At 33.9% G+C, this 23052-nt stretch overlaps 2 protein-coding genes across 2 annotated transcripts in view; one reads left to right on the forward strand and one right to left on the reverse strand.

Annotated features, from left to right (window-relative positions):
- LOC111059537 (tonsoku-like protein) overlaps nt 1–15878 on the reverse strand; it is a 39353-nt gene extending 23475 nt beyond the window's left edge. Inside the window, exons 1-12 of the mRNA XM_039422946.1 lie at nt 15772–15878; nt 14964–15091; nt 13956–14085; nt 12618–12786; nt 11837–11963; nt 10885–11080; nt 10097–10248; nt 8834–8980; nt 7829–8018; nt 7460–7576; nt 6579–6736; nt 4181–4417 (exon numbers count right to left, since the gene is read on the reverse strand). Of these exons, the coding sequence (XP_039278880.1) occupies nt 4181–4417; nt 6579–6736; nt 7460–7576; nt 7829–8018; nt 8834–8980; nt 10097–10248; nt 10885–11080; nt 11837–11963; nt 12618–12786; nt 13956–14085; nt 14964–15091; nt 15772–15790 (1770 nt within the window). The 5' untranslated portion in view covers nt 15791–15878. The remainder of the gene's footprint in view (nt 1–4180; nt 4418–6578; nt 6737–7459; nt 7577–7828; nt 8019–8833; nt 8981–10096; nt 10249–10884; nt 11081–11836; nt 11964–12617; nt 12787–13955; nt 14086–14963; nt 15092–15771) is intronic.
- A 786-nt stretch (nt 15879–16664) lies between these two features.
- Nucleotides 16665–21631, forward strand: LOC111059509 (protein CWC15 homolog). Its single transcript, XM_039424983.1, has 4 exons — nt 16665–16991; nt 17765–17890; nt 19699–19972; nt 21298–21631. Exons 1-4 carry the CDS (start codon nt 16861–16863, stop codon nt 21433–21435), a joined length of 669 nt encoding a protein of 222 aa, XP_039280917.1. The 5' UTR covers nt 16665–16860; the 3' UTR covers nt 21436–21631.
- Nucleotides 21632–23052: the final 1421 nt, after the last annotated feature.

Raw genomic sequence — 23052 nt, forward strand, 5'->3', positions numbered from 1 at the left:
TATGAACGATTAACCACCTATCTGTAATTCTAGACAGCGACTAAATTTACGCTGACTTAATAATCTGAATCTCACTTTGAATAAACTGACAATCAATATTACAGTAGTAAACTGATGCGATTATCTCTAGTTGTTCAGTGTGAGGCAGGAAGAGGTAGAAGGAAGCCAACTGCGCATGCATGACTGCTGTATTTCTAATTTGAAAATCATAAAAGCTAGATGGTTGGCTCAAATAGCTGGATACAAATCAGCTAGATGATCAAATGTTATTGCTATACATATATAGCGTTTTGATGTTATGGAAGGGGTAAATCGACCCAGGGATCTTCCAGTCCGTGACTGTATCTGTGATTCTAGACAGTGACTACATAACATAGTAATTAGCTGGAAGTAAGCGAATCACCACCCCTACCTGCTGGGGACGTTGACCACAGCCAAGTGCAGCCAACACGTCGTCCACAAACGACTGCTAGGGCTAGGTCGTTGAACGTACATTTGTATGCTGATAGCCAGGGTAGGGACGTCTTCAAGCATTTCAATGTCAAGAACCATAAGTTTCTTGGTATGGTGAAACCTGGAGCTAGATTCAAGGATGTAGTTGAGGAGACCATTCAACCAAATGCCAATGATATAGTCGTCTTCTTAGCTGGTACAATGATGTTGCTCATAATGAAAGAAAGGAACTTCACACCTCTCTCCGGAATAAACTACGGGAACTGCACAACAAACGGGCTAGGAATGTGATTGTATTTTCAGTCCCTCAAAGACATGATCTCCCAATCTGGTCAGCCATCAACAAAGAAATTCAGGAGGCTAATGAAGAAAACTTTAACTTATGTAAGCATTTTAGTAATGTAACTTTTGTAAATATTAGTAACATAGGTAGACGTTTACACACATCAAATGGACTACATCTAAACAGGCTAGGAAAGAAATATGTGTGTGATAAAATCATGGGTTAGTCGATAAGATAGCTTGTGATCATGAAATCGTTTCCAAATCTATACCTTTAAAGTTTACCTTCGAACCGCAAACTGCAATGGACTCTTCCAATAATTTAAACTGCATAGCAGCGTCGACAGCAGTCAATACCTAACCAGCGAAGAAGTACAACATACGGATTCAACAATAAACAGGAGTGAATTAAACATTTTTTCATAAATATCTGCTCACTAAAATACAAGCTGAACCAGATAGAACAAATTTTGTTGGAGAAGGGCATTAATATTCTATGTATTAACGAACACTGGTTAAATTATGATGAGATATCACCAGATATCACCATGATATATGTCCCAGGTAGCTTCGTCCTAGCAGCCTCTTACTGCAGGACACCTCCACTCATACACGGAGGCTCATCTATATTAGTCAGTCCAGTATCAAGTCAGTCCAGTATCTATCAAGTACAGTACACTGAATGTTAGTAAATTTTGTAAGGATAGGGTATTTGAAATGTCAGCCATAAAAATTGTCCAAAACAACTGTATTATAATGTTTCTATACAGGACACCTGACTCTGATCTTCAGGACTTCTTAACTAGATTGGAAGAAGTTTTAAACTTTATAACTGAAAAACCCTACTCTTCTATTGCAATCACTGGAGATTTCAATATAAACATACTTGATGATCATAGACCGGAGGTCCTCCAATTCATGGATGTAATGAGATCCTTCAATTTATATAATGTACACTCCCTTCCTACAAGGGGAAGAGCAAGCCTAGACAATGTGTTTACATGTATTAAACCTGAGTTTACTGAATATGAATTGTATGAACAGGACCTTATATCTGACCATGCAGGTATTTTTGTTAATTTTTCAATAGGAGTTACCAATAGTACAAAGAATGACAAGGAAACAGAATTCCGCAAAAAGCGTCTTATCTCGGCTGTTAGACTAAATAATTATAATAGGTGTCTATCTAATTACGACTGGTCGAATATTTTCAATGTCTGTGATACAAATACTGTGATATCTACGTTTATAAATGTTTTAACGTTCTACCTGAATGTTCATTGTCTTCTAATTGACTATAAACTTAGGCCCAAATCTAGTCAAAAAATTGGTTCACTCCTGAACTGAAGCTAATGAGGGAACGTCTAATGATGTATTATAGTATCTGGAAGATAAGCAATACTGGGAATGCAAAGGCTGACTTCAAAAACTATAAGAAGCTGTATAATACAGCTATAGATCAAGCAAAAATTGCAGCAAATGATAACATTATCAGCAAATCAGCTAATAGATGTAGAACAGCCTGGAGAATTGTTAAAAAAGAGACAGGGCAAAACATGGTGCATCCAAAAGTTAATCTCTCACCAGAAACGCTGAATGATTACTTTATTAATGTCCCAAATAATGCAGCCAAAAAGCAAAACTCCTCCCCACTCACCTATTCTGATTTTTTAAAAAATTATAAATTTACTGAGGGTATTAATAGACAAATGCTTAACTTTTCATGGAAAGTGGTAGATCCAGATACTATTGGATCGATTGTAAGTAGTTTAAGTGCATCAAAAAGTGAAGATTGTTTTGGTATGTCCAATTTTTTGCTAAAAAATATTATTGAATCTATATTGGCTCCCTTAACAGTGATAATAAATTTAGTTTTGCTTACTGGAAAATTTCCCGATTGCTTAAAGCTCTCATTACTCAGTCCGATTTTCAAAAAAGGTGATCGTGAATTACCTGAAAACTACAGGCCAATAGCAATTGTTACAATAATTAGCAAGATAATAGAGACTTGTATTTTCCATCAATTGTATGACTATTTCACAATCAACAAACTGTTAAATGTCAACCAATTTGGGTTCAGGCCTAACTGCTCAACCACAATGGCGGTTGAAAAAATAGTAAATTACATCCTTGATGGTTTTGAGAAGAGGATGGTTGTAGGAGGTAAAATGTTGGACATGAGTAAAGCGTTTGATGTTGTTTCACATGACATTCTTTGCAGGAAGCTTGAACACTATGGAATCAGAAACAGTGAACTAGAATTAATAGAAAGTTACCTTAGAGATAGATACCAAATTGTAAAGCTCAATAATAATTGTAAATCCAAACCAAAGAAAGTATTGGCTGGAGTACCTCAAGGTTCGGTCCTTGGGCCCTTTTTATTCTTAGTTTTTATCAATGATTTTAATGTAAATGTACCCAGCTTTTCTGTGCTTTATGCTGATGACACTACCATTTTGGATTCGAATGTAAATGTGGATAGTGTGTTAGACAGCCTTGTTTTGTCAATGGACCGCAGTAAAGAGTGGTACGGAGCAAATTGCCTGACACTTAATGAGGGTAAAACAGAGAATATAATTTTCACTCTTCGTAATAATTTAAATATTGAACACCAGCAGTACCTAAAGCCAGTGAAATTATTAGGAATCATGCTGGACAGCAAGCTGACCTGGACTAGTCATGTAGAATATTTATGTAAAAAGTTGGCCAGAGTCATGTTTCTTTTAAGGAAATTGAAATGTAATGTTAGTAAGGAAGTCTTGATTCTTACCTATTATGGTCTTTTTCACTCTCAACTTAATTATGGACTTCGACTGTGGGGTAATAGTAGTGAGATGAAAAAGTATTCGTATGGCAGAAAAAAGCTATTCGTTGCATAGTTGGCCTGAAGAGTGATGAAACTTGTAAAAATAGCTTTATTGAACTGAATATTATGACTCTTCCATCTATGAACATTTATTGTAACCTAATTTATGTTAAAAAAAATATAAATGATTTCAAACAACACTATCATCAGCATGCACATCTAACTAGACACAGGGATAACATAGTTACGCCATATATTAGACTAAGCAAATCATTAAAAAGCCATAGGTATCAGCAATATTTATTGTTTAACAAATTGCCGCGCACAATCAGGATCCTGCCAACAAAAAAATTTATCCCAGCAATATCCTATTGGCTGAAGCAAAGTGCTTTTTACTCTACTGAAGAGTATCTTAATCTTACTGACATAAATAACTGGACTGGTAATTGATTTGTAATCTTAATTTTTGTAATATGTTTGACTGGGTCGCGTGTTGCGCCCTCACAAAGTGACAAAGCCTATTGTATAATATTATGTACTTATTGGTCAATAAAGATTCTTATTCTTATTCTTAAGTTGACTTATAGCCTGATCCTAACTATAGTTATGAACTAACTGTGATACTAGAAAGCGTGATACCTTGTCGGTGCGAGCGATGGGCGACGCGCCCTTCTGCAGCAGCATGTCCATGAGGCGGAAGTGCCCACAGGAGGCGGCGTCCAGCAGTGGCGTGACGCCGTCACAGTGCGGTCCTCCCGCGTCGTTGATGGCCGCACCCCGCTCCACCAGTTCCTGCGCTATCTCCACGTAGCCGTGGTTGGCCGCCTCGTGTAGGGGCGTCCACCCGTTGTTGTCACGTACGTCCAGTGGATGGCCCTCAAATCATTACGCAATTAGAATCAAAATATTGATTAATAAAGTTTTTCTTTTATGATTTTTCTAGCACCTAGTTAAGGCTGTGCAAAGGCTGAAATTAAACTTTCTACTGGTGATATTTTTCAACGTTTTTCGATTTGTATACTATCAAGTTATCGAAATTAAAAAGTTTTCTCAGGAAAACATTTTTTTTTTCGATCATTACTTTTTGAGATATGAGCGCCTAAAGTTTAAATTTTTGTGCCAGAACATTCCAAGTTCGGTGAAAGATGAAATCATGAGATTTTAAGGATAGATTCTTCATGGTATTGTTGATTTAATAGAACGAAAATTTTCTGAAAATATCAATTTTTGAGAAAGTTATTCGATTTGCCAAAAATGACCGAAAATAACTCAAAATCTCATGGTTTTATCTTTCACCGAACTTGAAATGTTCTGGCACAAAAATTTAAACTTTAGGCGCTCATATCTCAAAAAGTAATGATCGAAAAAAAATGTTTTCCTGAGAAAACTTTTTAATTTTGATAGCTTGATAGTATACAAATCGAAAAACTTTGAAAAATATCACCATTAGAAATTTTAATTTCAGCCTTTGCACAGCCTTAGACTAATACTATAGAGAAAAGATATTCCATGGTATACTGCGTTTATGTTCCAAATTTCACTGTTAACTCAATCCAACAGTCCATGTAGATCTTTTCAAGTAGCTATGTGACGCTGGTAGTCTCTCATACTGTGCCGTTCTTATACTCTCACCCGGCCAAAACAGTAATAATCGACAGTAATCGGGTTGAGTTAACAAATCATCGGCTTAAAATTTGGAACATAAACTACCTATACCATGGGATATCTTCTCAAGCTTTATTCTCTCTATGCTAATAATCTGTTCTAATTCGAATTGAATTGATAAGAGAGATGTTGTTGAAAGTAAGACCCATTGGTTCAATCTTCTGTAGTGGTCAAGGACTAAATTGAAGGTTATTTTTTTCACAAAACAGGATACTCTGCTTTTACACTATCATTTGAACTCATTGGCACTAAACTAATTCGTGGGGCTTGAGGTAATAAATAATCAATTAATTACTAAGTAGATGAATAAATTAATAAGTGAACAGTAAGTACTACTCCTTTGTATTGATGAAATCTTAGTTTCTCTTAAGCAGTCCATTACATGATAATCTGGTCATAGATAATATTATTATTATTAAAACACACAAAACAAAATGCAAATAATTACAAAACAAATATATATTTGCTCTTTATATTCATCAAATAGTTGATGGTCTTAAAACAGTTCTAATAGGAAATTCAGAACAATAGATACATTGATCTATAGGATGAAAGATACATACATAGGGTGTTTCTAGAACTATGACAAATTGAAACAATCTATTTTTATTATTAGCTTCAATATATTAATCAAAAAACGTTATATTGTATCATTTTTGTTTATTGCATCCTTGTAGAATTAGCATTGTCATCCTATTGAGAAAAAAAACATTTCATGTGCATATTGTTCTGCAATTACAAGGGACGCATTATTTGTATAAAATGTATGTGTATTATATGTGCCTATAAATAAATAAAAAAAATCTGAGTACCCTTTTGAATTATTTAAAAGGGTACTCAGATTTATATCTTATTTATTTTCAAAAGTAGCCCTAAAGAAAAAAGACAATTATATGTGCCTTTGTATACCCTCTATTTTTGTCAACTACAGCTGCAGAAAGTCAAGTTCTTCTTTTCAAGTAATGTGTACTTGTTTGTTGGTTCCTCCTCTAAACACGGACTTGTTCCATATTAGAGGAGGGATTTTCATAAGAATGTATTTTAATGTACACTTTCAGTAACTAAAATGAATTTGAAATTAAAGACGTATTTCTAGCTAAACGTAGCTGGGTAATCGATGACCTTTGGAGCAGGGCTAATACCTGATCCATTAGTAAAACATTAAAATAGTTAGAGTAGGGCTGATACCTGATTCAATAGTTCAACATTAAATTGATTAGAGTAGGGCAGATACCTGATCCAATAGTTCAAAATTAAGATGGCTGAAGTAGGTCTAATACCTGATCCAATAGTGTAACATTAAAATGGTTAGAGAAGGGCTGATACCTGATCCAATAGTTCAACATTAAAATGATTAAAGTAGGGCAGATACCTGATCCAACAGTTTGGTGACAAGCGTCAAGTTGCCATTGATGCAGGCCACATGGAGGGGCGTCTCCCCCTTCTCATTACGCCGCAGCTGGAAGCCACCACGCACACGTCGAGCTGTTCTCGGCTTCAACTTCATTTCTTCCTCATCTGCTTCTGAATCTAAACCAACAAAACCATTCAAAACTCATTCGAAGTTTATGTAAAAATGTATAAAAACACTTTACTTTGATACTTTACTACGGACATTACTTCACTGACACTTTACTTAGATTCTGATACTTTGAGAGAATTGATGGAATATTTATAGAAAGATGGATTACAATTAGTTTTCATTTCATTTATTGAAAATCATTTCATAACTGAGACTAAATATTATGATAATAAACTATATTTGTAGATGGTATGAGAACAATCTCTCAACGTTACGGAGCTAGAGAGGATTAGAGCTATCTGCAGACAAGGATAGCAACACAAGTGTTTATCAGGTCCTGGCTTTATAAAGTGGATCTCACTATAGTTGAAAATATTACTTTACTATAGTTCAAGGTCTATAGAAAGAGATCAAGACACGAGGCCATTTTGTTACTTGTTAAAAAATATGTATACTTTCTGTTAGCCTGACCTGAAATACAGCTAAAGTATACAGCTATAAAGAAAATAATCTAGTATTATATTATAGTAAAAATGGTGTAGTATATTTTTATGTAATAGCATAATATTTATGGAATGCACATATTGAGTCTTGCTCCAGAATTTATACTGGTGTAGCTATAGTTATAAGTTAACGAGTGTGAGTTTTTATTGAATTAGAACAAAAATAATTTACATATCAGTTCAATTTATAACTTTTGATTTCGATAGAAATTCATCAAGTATACCTACCTGATAACGTATCCAAGCAAATATGATCTCCAATAGCCGGAGTGTCTTCGCTTTCATCTTCTGATTCACTTTGACCGTCAAGCTGCTTTTCAACTTTTTCCAGTTCCTTCTCAATTTCTGAAGAAAACAGACAAACTATTATAAAAAAGGGAAATGAACATTCTCATCGTAGATAAATAAGTACATAATTAAAGGCTTCACTATATTTATTCTTTAGTTAAGTGTTGAAGTATTTTCACAATGAAACAAAACTTTGTTGTATTCCAGTCATTTAATTCATACTCGTAAGAGGTGAGATTATTCCAAACACTATGTATTATATTCGATATGGAAAAGGGATTTTTTAAGAAAAAAATTGCAAAACAATACCTGATGCCATGACACTATTCGAGTTATCTTCTAGATGGTCCCGCATATTCTTTAATACGATTCTTTCCAATTTTATGTTTTTGGCGTCCCTAGCCAAACACAGGGCACTCCTGTACATCGTTAGAATCTCTCTGCTGGAAGCATGGTTCAATTCCAGAGCCTCTGCTATACTGATGCTCGTATTGCATGCCTGAATTCAGAAAACTCGCATTACTAAAACTGGCATTTTTACAAGTACCGTTACAATAATTAATCAATTCCAACATTTCATTTTCAATTTTTACTCATATTATCAAATAGGTGCACAAACACAACTTCAATGATGTTGCTAGGGTAAAGTGCATTGTCAGCTAGCCACTAGGCAACTAATGGCTAGGTGATAATGGCAAAGCATGATTGAATGACTATTCTTGACTAATTTGAATTGGTCTGTACTAGAAAGGTCTCTTGGCCTAAAAAAGAGCATAATTATCAGACACAACAAAAAAACTGAATGTAAGATTCTTTTGAGCATCAATTTAATACTGTATTCTAGGTGAAAGAGAGAATATTAGTATTAGTATAGTTTGAGAGGCTCGTTGGAGTGAGCGATAACGAGCCGGTCTAATAATCAAGAGAACCTGAGTTCAAATCTCGACCGGGGCATACGTTTTTGACCACAGCATAATAACATGGATATACGGCCACCCCATCTTTCGGAGGAGACGATAAGCCGTCGGTCCTGATTACCTAAAAAGTAGTCGTCATCTCTCATCATCATCCCTCTCACTCATTACCCACGCACACGCCTATGAGCTTATGTGGGCATCACCCTAAAAAAAGTATCACAGATGATACACAAGTTATTTTTTTAATGTTATTATTTTGTTTTAAATGCGTTTCATTCAAGTATATTATGTATGAAAAGAATTGTACTGTTAATTCTATTGAATTGTTAATTCAATATCCTATACATAAGAGAAGGATATTATGACAAATTATACAGGAGAGAACTTTGATAATTACCTCTGCAGGATTATCTTTCCACACTGTCAACTCCCTGTTGTAATACTCGATCGCTTTATCAAAATCCTTCACATCTTTATAAGTTTGGGCCAGAGAAACCAGAATATCAGATAACCTTTTACCGCTCTCACCCAGTTTTTCTGAACACTGTAAAAAACAAAATACGATGATCTTGTGAAAATTACATTTTTGCACAGGATATTAATGAATAATGATGATAATGAATTAAAATGATAAGATAAGACTGATTATTGTGAATTGCTTCAATAGATTTCACAAAAAATGGATATCCAGTTAAGAGACTGAACCGATAAATTCTCCTATACCAATATTTTAAAGGTTCGGTCAACAACTTTAATAGCTACCACTAGTCTACTTCAAAACGTTGAATTTCAAACCATTTTTAATGTGATTTATATAATTAAAATCAATCTAGAAGCCGATAAATTCTATCAAGCGTGATGGAGTGACATTAACGTCAAGACTATCGTTATAAATCAAATTTTGTTAATGAGATATTTCTGATTTGTGATCAGAGATTTTCATACAAGGTACAGAATATACTAGTAGTTCTATGAACAGTAGACCTCATGCAGTATTCTCATCCACAAGTACCTGATTGAAACTATAGACCTTATGGAAATACAGCAATATATTGGCTTCTCCACACATCTGTGTAATCACTCTTGTCAGCTGATTTATGATGAATAATTCTATAGTCTGATTTTTATTCTAATATTGGCGTATGAAGGAGGCTCCTTCTTCCTTTTATATTATCCTTGAAATGCAAAATTTCCAAAAACCTTGTATATACGTCGACGCGCAATTAAAAAAGGAACATACCTGTCAAATTTCATAAAAATCTATCACCGCGTTTCGCCGTAAATGCGCAACATATAAACATTTAAACATTCAAACACTTAAACATTAAGAGAAATTCCAAACCGTCGACTGGAATCTTAGACTTCACTTCGCTCGGTCGATAATTGATAAAGAATTCTACTTTTAAATTATAATTTAAAGTTTATAATTTATAGTTTAATTTATAGTTTATAAGACAGAAGAAGGATAAAATATTATTGGAGAAAGGTTCAGGAAATTGAAAGTTCTTTAAACAGAAATGTATAATAATAAGGAGAGAGCAATGAGTAGTCTTTTGTAATTGGAAAGGAGTAACATTGAAAGAAGAATACTTGAAAGAAGATTGTGGAGAAGGCCATGGATAGCAATGAGATACAGCAAAAAAAATATGATAAAACATACCTCCAGCGTTAAATGATAATATTCTAAGGCCTTTTTGTAACTCTCTAAAGCTGCACATCCATCTCCCATCATCTCATACATTTTTCTCCTTTCAGATATGTCATTTTCAGGCAGAAGAATAAGTTTTTCTTCAAATTCACAGATTGCAGCCACTGAAAAATGAGATTGAATGATTTTTTACGTTTATTTCTAAAACACTAATTCATTTTTTTTCAAAATCTTATCAGAATGTACAATTGAATAGTATTCAATTAGGAAGCCATTATAGGAAACATTACTATAAGCCAATAGGAAGCATTCTGGAAGCCAAACTTTCCGATCAACTATTCTCAGAAACAATCGAACAGGGAATTCATAATGAGTTTTCTGGAAGTCACTAATTTCACCACCAGTCTATCCAACTTGTTTGAATGACTAAAAAAAGAAAATAAGTTACTTCACTAGGCACTGATGTGACTTTTGATTTTCTTTTATTTACAACAAAAAAACTAGGAATGGATTGGTTCGTGAATATAAGACAGCTTTGTGAAAAACGAAGAAAATTCATAATCTATAGGCCTACAAATAAAATGATACTAAGTTAGTTGTACAATATTAAGGGTAAGGAAGTGATACAATAAAGGGTATTAGTAATAACTTTTAAGTAGCCCTAGTAAAATACTTGAACAAAATTATAATGATGATATAAAATGGAAATGTACTGTAAAGTAGCTGTTCAAATATAATTGATAAAAAATAATTCGAAATCTGTTAGTCTACATCTACGGCTTTAGTGATGATCAAATGACATACCTGTGCTTTTTGTACGTAAATATCACTCAAGTATTTTTCTTTGTCAGATAGACGACAAGCAACTGAAAGGCCCAAATCGAAGGCTTTCAAAGCGCTGGCAAAATCCTCACTATGCTTATGCGCCAATCCGAGATTCGTGTAGCTCAGACATAACTCTTCCCACAAATCCAAAGATTTGCAAATAATTACGGCCTGAAATGAAACAAAATGTAAGAACAGAAATAAAAAGTAATACAGCATCTGATCTAGTATTATTCTAATTGAATCTTACATAATGTATTGCCTAATTAAATCTATGTCAATTCAGCAATATTTTTTTTCAAAATATGTACCAAAAAACATGTTAAGACTGGGAACAATTTTTGCGCATCTATTTACAGAAAACTTGTTCGTCATTTCTCTGATCAGGCTATTCTACTATTCTATCCGACTACTGATTATTAATGTTCACTGCTTGCCGAATACCAAACATCCATCCACACTACTTGTGATTCGGCGAGTATGCTCGGTGTTCGCCGAATGCTGCATGTCTGGAGCCGGTTTTAGACTATTCTTTGGTGAAAGCATAGTTTAGTTCGTCATATCAAGGTGCACCACAAACACGCGCATTCCACTCCTCGTCAGCTGATAAGCTTATTATATAGTTCTTACTGATCCTGTACAAATACAGATATAATAAAGTAGCATCAGCTGATAAAAAGTGAAATGCGCGCGTTTGAGACGCACGAGTCCGTACGCATCTTAGAACCCACACATTCATAGCTGGCATAAAAGACTCTTGTATTGAATTGAAATAATATTATTGCAACCATCCGTTAGGGTTCAGTCGACTAAGCTAAAACCTTTGCAATTGAACATCAATTATTAGAATATATTTAACACAAATTTGACGCATTCTTGTACAAAATAACATTGTATGTCTTGAATAGAGATTGATTAATTGCTTACTTTTCCCAGGTATTGGACTGCTTTCTCAAGTTTGGCCAATGCTTCCTCCACGAGGCCCAAATTCAAATAGACCCGTGCTCTCATTTCCCCAATATTTTTAGCGCTAGCACCGCCTTCTTCTTCAAGTCTGAAGAAAGCAACACAAAAAATAGCATAGTTCACATTATTATTCATTTGTAGAAAAATAAAAAGAGTGGAATTTCTATAGAAAGATAAATATTAATGTATGTCTTACCGATATAAATATCGGTACATCAATGGTGAGAAGCACTGCTCCGTTGTTAAAGCTACAGCTCGATGTGAGGCTAAAATCTAAATTTAGGACCTCCTTTACACCAGGAGATCCTGATAAATCTCACATTGAGCTGCAAGCTGTAATGCCAAAACAAGACTGAATGTTCCTGAGATAAATATACCTCTTTGTAAAATTTCAGTAGAAAGAGAAATGAATGCATGTTTTTTTTAGTAACTGCCAACCAAAAATTAACTCAATTGAGAGGCTTTTGTTCATTTCATGAATGTCAATAAAACTATTATTATTACTACCGAAATAAATATCGGTACATCAATAATGAAGAGCACAAGTAATGTTTAATCACATTTCGCAACGGATCAAGAATTTCATATATCAATATTGAAAAGCACAAGAGATTGACCACAGATCACAAATCAAGAATTCCCCAATTTCTATCTATCATGTTTACTTCAATGTAGAATGTAAATTTAAATGTTAAAATTAAAAAATGTAATGTTAAATGAATATGATCAATAAACAACTAACTTGTCACAAATTTTCAAGCTCTTGATGTTGTAGGTTTGTGCTTGAACAAGTGCATCCTGGCGTTCTGTGGATGATGGCAGCACATCTTCTGCAATAATAAAGTAGATTCGTGCCAACGTAGCTAGAGCTCTTTGCTCCTCTTTCAAATCCCTCTCCTTGCGTGAAATTTCTGTTCGACAGAATTAAATATTGGTCATGAATGATAGAAACAACATTAATTATAAATAATACACTCTAACAAGTAAAAAAACGTATGACAGTAAAAAATACATTACAAAATTGCAATAACAGAAAATATATACACAGTTATTGAAAAGCTTGTACATTTATTAATTACTAGCTGGCCCGGTGAACTTCTTACCGCCAAATAGTTAATGCATCTCAGGACAAACTTTAGCTGGATGCACACCTGAGAGACGTGATGCGGAATTTTGCATTCAGGTGCTTCTTGCTTATTGGTTTTGAATAGCAGATTCTATTATTCCAATTATCAATTTTGATGAATTTTATTTATATAGATAATTTTCCAACTGCAAAATAAATAATTTACTAAAAATCAATTAATTCTAGACACCGAAGACATCACAATTATTCAAAACAAAGCAATGTCTTTAGCGCATGTCTTCAACCTGAGGCCGCACTGCTGGATGGTTACACACAGAATAGTCATTTTGTTTTTAATCGGGGCGTTTGCAATAAAATACATGGGCGGTTATAGAGCAACACACACTCTTGTCTAATATCTACCGACGGCTGTTCGATGACGCAATGATTATAATAGCTGATTTTTATTTCTGTGTGTGGCCAGCTCACAAATCTTCTCCCATAAGGATTACATGTAAACTTTGAAGGACCGTGGGAAAAAGTCCTGAAGTCGGATTATAAATTTGATAGGCCATAAACCTGGTCCTGAACATAACGAACACAACTAAAAAATCATCAAATTCGTTGCACACATAAAAAAGTTATTGAATGTCAAAATTTGAGGCTCGATTTTTATTTATATAGATTACCATGAAAATCTTCAGTTAGTAGTCTTTAAAGCTGTTGAATGTGAAATCGCATCAACTTCATTCAATTTTGATATTGTCCTTGTCTCTCCTGAAGATGCTGTATGACAATTCTATGACTTTCCGAAAAATACAAAGGACATGTCGTTATCATAGATTTTGAAATTACATTTTCACAAACTGGATGGTAACTACGGTTTGAAAAGCTACTGCTCTAATTTTCAAAAATGTACGCTCTGAGACCTATTGAATGTAATAAAAATATAGTATAGTAAATTTCACAATCAAGGAAAATTAGATATATTATGAAAATTACAAACTTGTTTACCTAGAAATTTTCTCACAAACTCAATGGCATCTTTTGGTTTCTGCATCATCACATAAACTTCTGCTATCATTCTGTTTGCTCTTGCAATATCCATTTGATTATTATACATTTTACCAACACATACTGCTTCCTGAAAATAAGAATTAAGAGATCAAGCTTTCAGACAGGGATAGAGGAGTATATTACTGAGTAGGCTCAAACAAATAATTGAGACATATCACTCAATTTTAAATCACCAGCTGAGTTACAGTGAAACACTCAACAATTAATAGGCCAAGTGCATAGGATTGTCAATGTAACAGAGAAGTGCTTGAGAGAAAACAAAATTAATCAGAAAATGTTCGTGATTCAGGGCTAGCTCTTAATACATTTAAGCAAGAAGGACTTCTTTTAAAATTGAGAAAAGTGCTTCCAAAGCAAGTTACAAAATATACTGCAACCCTATCTAACTGAGAGGTACTTCAGAGTCATGCATAAAGATACATATTCTGGATGAATTCTTTATTTGAAGGAAATAAAAGGAGTTACGCAAGGCAACCAGCGAAATCCAGAGGCATGCAGAGAAATACGAGGAGAGAATCCACACTCCACCAACATGACATTGTCAAAGCAATCCAGCTTTACCTGTTGATCAATGAAGGATTGGTGTGGAGTTTAAAAAAGAGACAAACTTTTGAACTAGTTCTGTAGTTGTTTAAGTGAGTTGGTATTTATTAAAAAGCAGAGCAGTAATTGAACGAGATCTAACTCTTAGTGAAGTCAATAAGTGTACAGTACATATTACTTTTATGATTGCAGTAAGAGATTCTAATAACAAAATCGCTGTTTTATTTTGAAACTTGGTATGTTAATGTTAGTGATAGAAAAATTTGTTCATTAGTCTTTAGACTATATAGCAATAATTGGCAGTAGAAAGCGCATTTTTGAGTCGATAATAGATGATAGCTTGGAAACAAAAAAACTAGTTGGGAATAACACGATATTAATATAAGTTATGGGTGGATTTACCTTATACTCCAAGAGAGCATCCTCATATTTCTCATTCTCAACAAGCAGTTCAGCTATCTCAATACAATGTTTATATGAGGAATCATAATTGCCAGTAGTATAGGAACTTTCTTTTTTTCTTCTCAATTCTGGAAAAAAGAAAACAATTTTTGGATTACTTACTATTAACACCTATCATAAGAGTGATAAAAAAAATATCATTGGAGAAATAGTAATTAATATTTTTCATTGTAAATAAAACTTGAGAATCGTAGATTTGTAAAAGTATTGGTCAATTTACTAATCGAGTGACGGTACACGATAGTTTGGCGCCTACCTTAATGTCAAGGCTTTTTGATTAAAATATTCATTGCACTTAGGTATATAATTTGAGACCTCATCACATCTTAAGGAAGAGTAAAACAGAATATTACAGTACAGAACTATGTAAAAACGATAAAGAAGAATAACCATTGTTATCCACAAAGATTATTTTGTTAAAAATTGCTTGTTTGTCTCTCAACTAAGTATAATGTGTAAACTGAACATACTTTCAACGATGTTTACTGAATGCTAAATATTCGTGCTACAATTATTTTAAAACTTTTTGTATACATATGAATCATGTACAAAGATGATTTTAATATATAAATTGTTTAATTAGTCAAAAATAGAATTTGTTATGGAATTAAACAATTATTTGAAATATGCAAACCCTCTCTAGACAACTACCGCCTTTTTTGATAGTTCAATTTTATAATTTTTAATAGACAATGGGTATAAATTTATAGTAATGACTAAAACTACGTTACTGATTGGAGCTACGAACTCAAGATTTTGCTCTCCATTTGATAAAGTTGGTAAAAACAAAAACTCAAATCCCATAAATATGAAATATTTCACGTTTAAAAGTTTAGGTTATATTTTCGAGGTCTGCTTGAAATTTGTGTTTTGTTTTTCAAACGCAGTTTAACCAACTTAAAAAATACGAATCCAACAGCTGTGCCAATAGGAAGCTTCTAAAAATATTTCTTAATGCAACCTGGCTGGAGCCGCTAATAATAGTTGAATTTGTCGTAGATTTGACCGTTTAGAGATATTTTTGAAATTACAAGGCACGATCGAGTGTTTATTTGATAATGATGCCAACATGGGCTCCAGACTTGTGCTGTGCTTTATAATAAACTCATGATGATGAGATATGAGTCGACACACAACTTTAGCTAGGTTCTAAATCAAACCACGTAAATGATATTTAGAGGAGTGCATCTCTCAGAGTCACCCTTAAAATATTGCAGTAGCAGGAAAATGGATCTTTACTTACCTTATCATTTATTTTGATGCAGTAATGAGGCTAATCACTTTTCAGATCAATAGTGGGTTCAAAACACTGAATTGAATATTGCAGTATCAATACTGTAAGGTTTATGTGAAGGTTTGGTATGGTTACTGCTAAAAACTCTAGAAAGGATTAAAAAAACTAGCGTAGAGTGGATTATTTGCTAAAATTGTTCAAATTATAATTATATTCAATTTTAATGTAAATTTCATTCATTTCAACAAAAAATCTAATAAATTAATAGCATTCAGAATACACTCTTCAGAAAACTATAACATAATCTACAATCAATTCGAGCAATCGCTTCTTTTCAAAAGTTTTGCTTCCACACAAGTTTAGCTCAGAAGCAGTATCAGCATCCAATTCAGCCAAATGGACAGTAAATGCCAAATAGACATATTTCAGATCGTTAAGGCAGTGAAGAAAATAATAAAAATACGAGTTTTTCTAGGTTAATGTCATTGTGATTGATTTTTGTCAATATTGCTGGAAAAGTATTATCAGTTTTCGTAAACTGTATTTTTAATAAGGAAATCAAATAATTTGTGAGTTTATCTTTTTCATTTTACAAAATTCAACATGACTACTGCCGCTAGGCCAACATTCGAGCCAGCTAGAGGTGGACAAGGAAGAGGAGAAAAAGATCTTAGTGCCATCTCTAAACAATATTCCAGTAGAGATTTGCCTGGCCATACAAAATTGAAATTCAGGTGAGTATATTATTATTTTAATCAAATATAATCATCAAAAATCTAGTATAATTTTTAATAGCAGTCTTATCTTGATGGTAGTGATAACAATATTCATACCCATCTCATACCTATCTAAACAACCATCATATATTATCTATAGCCTACAATTATATTATACAATCATAAATTAAGATTAATTTAGCATTGTTAAGTATTATTAAGTAAAAGAAGGAGAGGTTTAAATATCAATTATTAATATGGAAAATATCAATATGTTACCTGTTTTAATAAATCAGAATTCAAAACTAAATCAATATTAGACTAGCTAGTACCTACTGAGGTAAAACTTACATTTTCAATTTACAATTTTACAAACCTTATCACTTGAAAAACTTATTTTGTTGTAAAAATTACATTTCTGATATCTTTCCTCAAAATTGTTTCATAGATATTTTCATTTAATTTACGTTCATTGTGTATAGTAACAAACCTATATTGTTGTAAAAGCAACTCCACTTCATTCAATAAAGATTCTAATCATGAGTAGGTGTAGTACGACATAATGTCGCTTATTAAGGATTTTTTCACACTTGGCTAAGCTACGCTGAGATACTTCCTATCTCCCATTATCAAATCCAATCTACGAATCAGTCCCCTTCACATCAGCGTAGCTCAGCTTTCAATATTTGGAGTCGGTTATGTCTTCCGAAGGATGTATTTCAGTGTAGCGTAGCTAAGTGTGAAGAGACCTAATGATGGGCAAATTAATTTGTATAATATTTTTTTTGCAGAGAGCATGGACAGGGAACAACAGATGAGCTTCGCAGCCGTGACTTCCGCAAGGACTTGGAAGAGAGAGAGAAGGATAAGGACAAGAGTGGCCGCAGGCTCATCGACTCACGTGATCAAACCTCACAGTACGCTCTTTAATATTTTTTTCCTAAATGTCTGCATTCTTACAAATTTCTCGTCTACTGGGCTGATATAAGCTTCTATAGTCTGTGCAAACCGTAGTTTGCAGCACAGAGATTTATGGCCAATGTTATTTCAATAGAAGTTCATGGTTGCCGTCTTTATGCTCATTCTATTAAAAGGCTTATGCTTTTTTTGCTCTTTCTCTCACATAATTATTTTAAAGAATTATCTGGATTCTGTGAAATCTGGCAGCGCTTTACTCCATTAGAGCAATGCTGCAAACTAAGGTTTGCAAAGACTAGTTCAATAGAGTTAAATGGGTTCCCGAATTCCAAACAAGAAGCTTACAAAATTATCTTTAATATTGTTGATTGTTGCTATGAAGTGTATGTTTTGTTAGTGAAGTGGATGTTTTTGAACATAATTAATATACCACCTAGTGGTACCATCTAATATCTTTGTAACAATCAGTTACCCCTTTCGAGTCGTAAAAGATATCGGCTAGACCTTCATTCCAAGAATTAGGAATCCTAAATCGATGGTAAAGGCTGTGAGGTGAGATATATCATGAACCTTCGGCTCCCACCGCATCTGATTCAACTCTGTTTTTTTTGGGGGGGGGGAGGAAAAGTTTGGTCAGTTTGTTCTCGACAGCCGATATCCTCACTTGGACATTTTCTACACTGGCCTTATGCATGCAGAGTGAGATGAGAAGATGTGTGAGAGAGACATTCTCACCCCTGCATCCTTACCACGCCAGTCACTCTTTCACTCATTGATGGGTTGAGGCTCATGTTATATCTCACGGCCTCTAAGGATCCATATACAGAGTGTTCCACGAAAGGTGTAACAGCCGAAGACTATAGATCCCACATAAAATTTGCAACAAAAAATATCCAGTACAATTTTCTTATATCAATCTTAATTTTCGAGAGATGTAGATTTTTTTATTTATTCGAAAAACGTCAATAACTAGAAATCTATGAAGATTAAGGATATGTTTGGAAAGAGGGAGAAATCTCCAATAGGATGCATATAATCTGATCCTTTGTTTGACGTTTTTGAACTTTTTACGCTCAATTTTGAAAAAAGTACATTCGTCGAGTTCAAAACCAAATTTCAACACTTTGAACGTTCATAAAAAGTTTAAACATATCACACAAAGGAACAAATTATATGAATCTTATTTTATATTTATTTCTCTGTCCAACCATATCCTTAGAATAAGATTTTGACTTACAAAACGGTTTACAACCAATATATTTATGTTGTTGCCCAATATATACATAAACATAAGAGTAAAATGAACACAAGAGGTATCGTTCATTCATGCAACACCCGCCAGAGACAACAACTTGATACCCAACGTACACGATTAACTAAAGTACAGAAGTCCCATCACGTCTTGGAAACAAAGGTCTACAATAGGTTGCCAGAGTCAATAAAAAATTATCCAGTCTCTTTGTTCGGCAAATCACTATTTGATCTTCTGTGTGCAAACCCCTTCTATTATTTGGAGGAGTTTTTCACAAATTCTTCATAATAAATTAAGTGTCAAGTGTTATGAATTCTATTGACGTTGCTGATGACTGTATGGTCCGTTAGCAAAAGAATTAAATCTTTCTATCTATCTACCTAATAGTAAGTGCTTTTTCACTTTATAAGTGTTTTTAAAATTCAAGTTTTATTTCATTAGTGAAAAAGTATGGATATGCAACACAGTACCACGCCGAAAGAAATATGCAATTTATCCTATTGTTTTTTGTTTATAATGTTGTGTTTTGGTAATAAGAATGTGACGTTTTTGCAGTAAACGGCTGAAGTTGGACCAGGTGCCAGCGGCCAGTCTGGACGCGGATGACCCTCTCCACGAGGACGACTCGGACTCGGGCGCCGACTCGGACGAGGAGGACACGGCGCAACTGCTGGCCGAGCTGGCTCGCATTAAGAAGGAGCGCGCCGCCGAGGCGCTCAGGAAGGAGGCCGAGCGTCAGCACGAGGAGGAGCGCATTCGCATGGAGAACGTTCTCAGCGGCAATCCCCTCCTCAACTATGCCGCGCAGGCGCCCAAGTCCGATCTCAAGGTCAGTGGAGGATGGCGCTTGTTTGCTTGAGTGTCATTCATAAGTGCGCGATATCCATTGAATGGAATCATTTAATCACATCGCACATCAATTGTGCGAGTATTTCAAATTTTCGTTATTTGTGTTTATTATCTAAAATTATCAACACATTTCAAATAATATTAACATATTGCCATTTAAAAGCCTAAACCTGACCTCCCAAACCTTTTCTTTTACATTGAAACCTAATTGAACAGAATTTTCTAGGTTATTTCCATACAATAGACAAATTGAAATCTTGCAGTATTGAGGAACTTATAGTTCTGCTCATTACTGATATAAAGCTAATTCCTAAGTGTAATTGAATCAGAAACAATGTTTTTAAATTTAAATTTATCCAATAGAGTATTTCAAAAGGGCTACTTGAGTTAATTGTTAATTAATAAAGAAAGAACAAATAACTTCATAGTAGGCTACCCTTTTTTCAAAACTTTTTTATATAAAACACAACTAGATTTGGCTTGAAAAAAATTGAAAATGTATTGAAAGCCGAAAATAGTTGTTGTGTTTTATTCAAGTGTTAATTTAAAAAAAAAGTTCTGAAAAAAGGATACTATGAAATAAATTCTTTATTAATTGAATATATCTATAATTATTGATTTAAATATGTCTACACATATCATAGTTTATTATAAATCATCTTTAAAAACCTGAGTGAGAGGAGAGCTGTAGTGGAGGTGGCCAAAGCTCATATTGGGCTGTAGTGCTAAAAACAAAAATTCTTTAAAAATCGTCGTACAAAGTTCTATCACACACAAAACGAAACTAAACTAAGTTCTTTGAACTAAACTAATCTAATTAAGCAAAACATGGATTAATACTCGGTTTTACCAACCTCGGTAAAGACATTTGAACATGGTAAAATTGGGAACAGTTTACAACGCGTGCACTGATCTCTATGGCTATAGTTACTGGAATCGATAATTCCAGTGCACGCGTGTAAATCGTTCCCTGTTTGACCGTGTTCAAATGGTTTGACTGAGCTTGGTGAAACCGAGCATTAGTTAATCAATGTTCAATACAAGGAAAAATGGAATTATGTTGTGTATATACTAGACACGCATAGAATGGCGTGTGCCTAATCAAGTAGTTCGTGTCTTGTGTGTGCACTTCACACACTATTGTTATAAAACACATCTACACACTGCACTTTTGAATTTTATGGAACAGGTATCTTTTATTTGTACCTAAAGTTTAGAAATCCATCATGTATGTGTATTTCCTGTTTTTATTACCATTTTACTGTATTTTTTGGAGAAACTAATAATAATTTATTTAATTTTCAGGTGAAGAGACGATGGGACGATGACGTGGTTTTCAAGAACTGTGCTCGATCAGAGCCCGATAAGAAAAATAGTGAATTCATCAATGACTCGCTGCGCTCTGAATTCCACAGGAAGTTCATGGAGAAATATGTGAAATAATGAACTATTCACTTCTTGTGTATCTTTTCTACATCCATTGACTTTGACTTGTATAATATTTGTTCTATTTAATAACACCTTCAGGATTTCCACAGTTGTTTGGTGTTTTGGAGTAAAAATTTCAGATTAGATTATAAGAATTCGTTAGAATTATGTTAATTGTATACGTAAATAAACTTTCAATCATTAATTGAAACATTCGTGTTGGTTGTTTATTTCAAGCCTTTGATTATTATTAGGCTGGCCAATAACGGTAGAACATACATGCTACACAGTCGTCTTACGTTGTGTCATCACAGCTGTGATCACAGAGAAACGCTTCGAGCAACATTTTTGAGCTTAGGTTTTTGTTGATTATTTTTTCTTTGCTGCTCTATATGTGTTAGAATTATTTTTCTATCATTATAATTTGTAATTTTCCAGTGGTTTATTCATTGTTACTAGCTGTTTATTTCATTTTGGAAGCCTCTTGCTGATGGTGAACATGGATGATGAAAATTTTTAAGTGCATGATAAACATGCACTTCATGCTTGTTCATAATGCATGTCGTGTTTACATTTACACATGAAATACACATTTGTATACATCATTCTCATGTTTGTATTATTTTATGTGGATATGGTATTGAAAAACACTTTGAGAAACCATTCGTCAAGAAAATAATAAATGATAGGCATTCAAATTAAAAATGTACATCTTCTTCTATTTATAAGATACGATAAGTAAGTATTATTGGCCGCTTATATGTTTGTAGCATTAATATGCAGTCAAGATTGTGGTTTGACTTGAAAAAAAAATAGTTATGGAATATATCTTTCGCAAATATTTAATGTTGACATTTCGAAGACCAAATTTTTATTTTCCCAGAAAATTTGGAATAGCAAATTTTATGCTATACGGTACCTTTAGAGTGTTTCAGTGGTCTAGTCTAGAGGTTAACACACCAGACTCCTTTACATAGAGCCCGAGTTCGATTCTCAGCCAAACGGTTTTTTGCAAACTTTTGCGTTATCCGATTTTATGGAAACTAATAGAAAATTGAATAACTAAACTCTTATAAGAAAAATAACAAAAAGTTGGATTAAAATCTGTAAACTATTTAAATGTAAGCCTGTGTTTAAGTGTTTTGGATTAAATGTAAAGGTATGCATTTTTCGAGTAAAAATGTATACAGAAAAATAAAAATAGGAAAAGAATTTATTTCACCGTGGGGGGTGGGGTGGAGGTGAAGCCCCTTCTGAGCGCGAAGTGTGCTACTTTTACCCCATAGGCAGGCGCGGATCCAGGGGGGCGATCCAATTTCTATGCTGTTTGAAAAAACTACAGTTAGGTACTACTTGAGTTGCAGAAATAAGAAATAAGTAAATAAATAATCTTGACTCTGACATTTGAATGAAGAAAACCAAAAATCCAATTAATATGAAAAAATAAAGCTCTCAATTGCTGTTTTCGATTAAAAAAACAATTTTCTGATGGGCGGGTTATTTGAACGGAGTGGGTCAGCTATATGGATGGACGATCACTCCCTTGCCTGCCCATATAGGGGTGCAGGGGCGAAGCTCATTGGCGATCGCGAATCTCGAGTCAGAAAATAAACATTTAAAATTAGGGATAAA

This window comes from Nilaparvata lugens, chromosome 3 (assembly GCF_014356525.2).
Source record: "Nilaparvata lugens isolate BPH chromosome 3, ASM1435652v1, whole genome shotgun sequence".
NCBI lineage: Eukaryota > Metazoa > Arthropoda > Insecta > Hemiptera > Delphacidae > Nilaparvata > Nilaparvata lugens.

Bases quoted from the DNA above. Each gene is read 5' to 3' on its own strand.
- LOC111059509 (XM_039424983.1), top strand. From the start codon at position 16,861: ATGACTACTGCCGCTAGGCCAACATTCGAGCCAGCTAGAGGTGGACAA. The intron at 17,891-19,698 runs GTACGCTCTTTA...ACGTTTTTGCAG, and splicing joins TCACGTGATCAAACCTCACA to TAAACGGCTGAAGTTGGACC. The intron at 19,973-21,297 runs GTCAGTGGAGGA...TTTAATTTTCAG, and splicing joins CGCCCAAGTCCGATCTCAAG to GTGAAGAGACGATGGGACGA.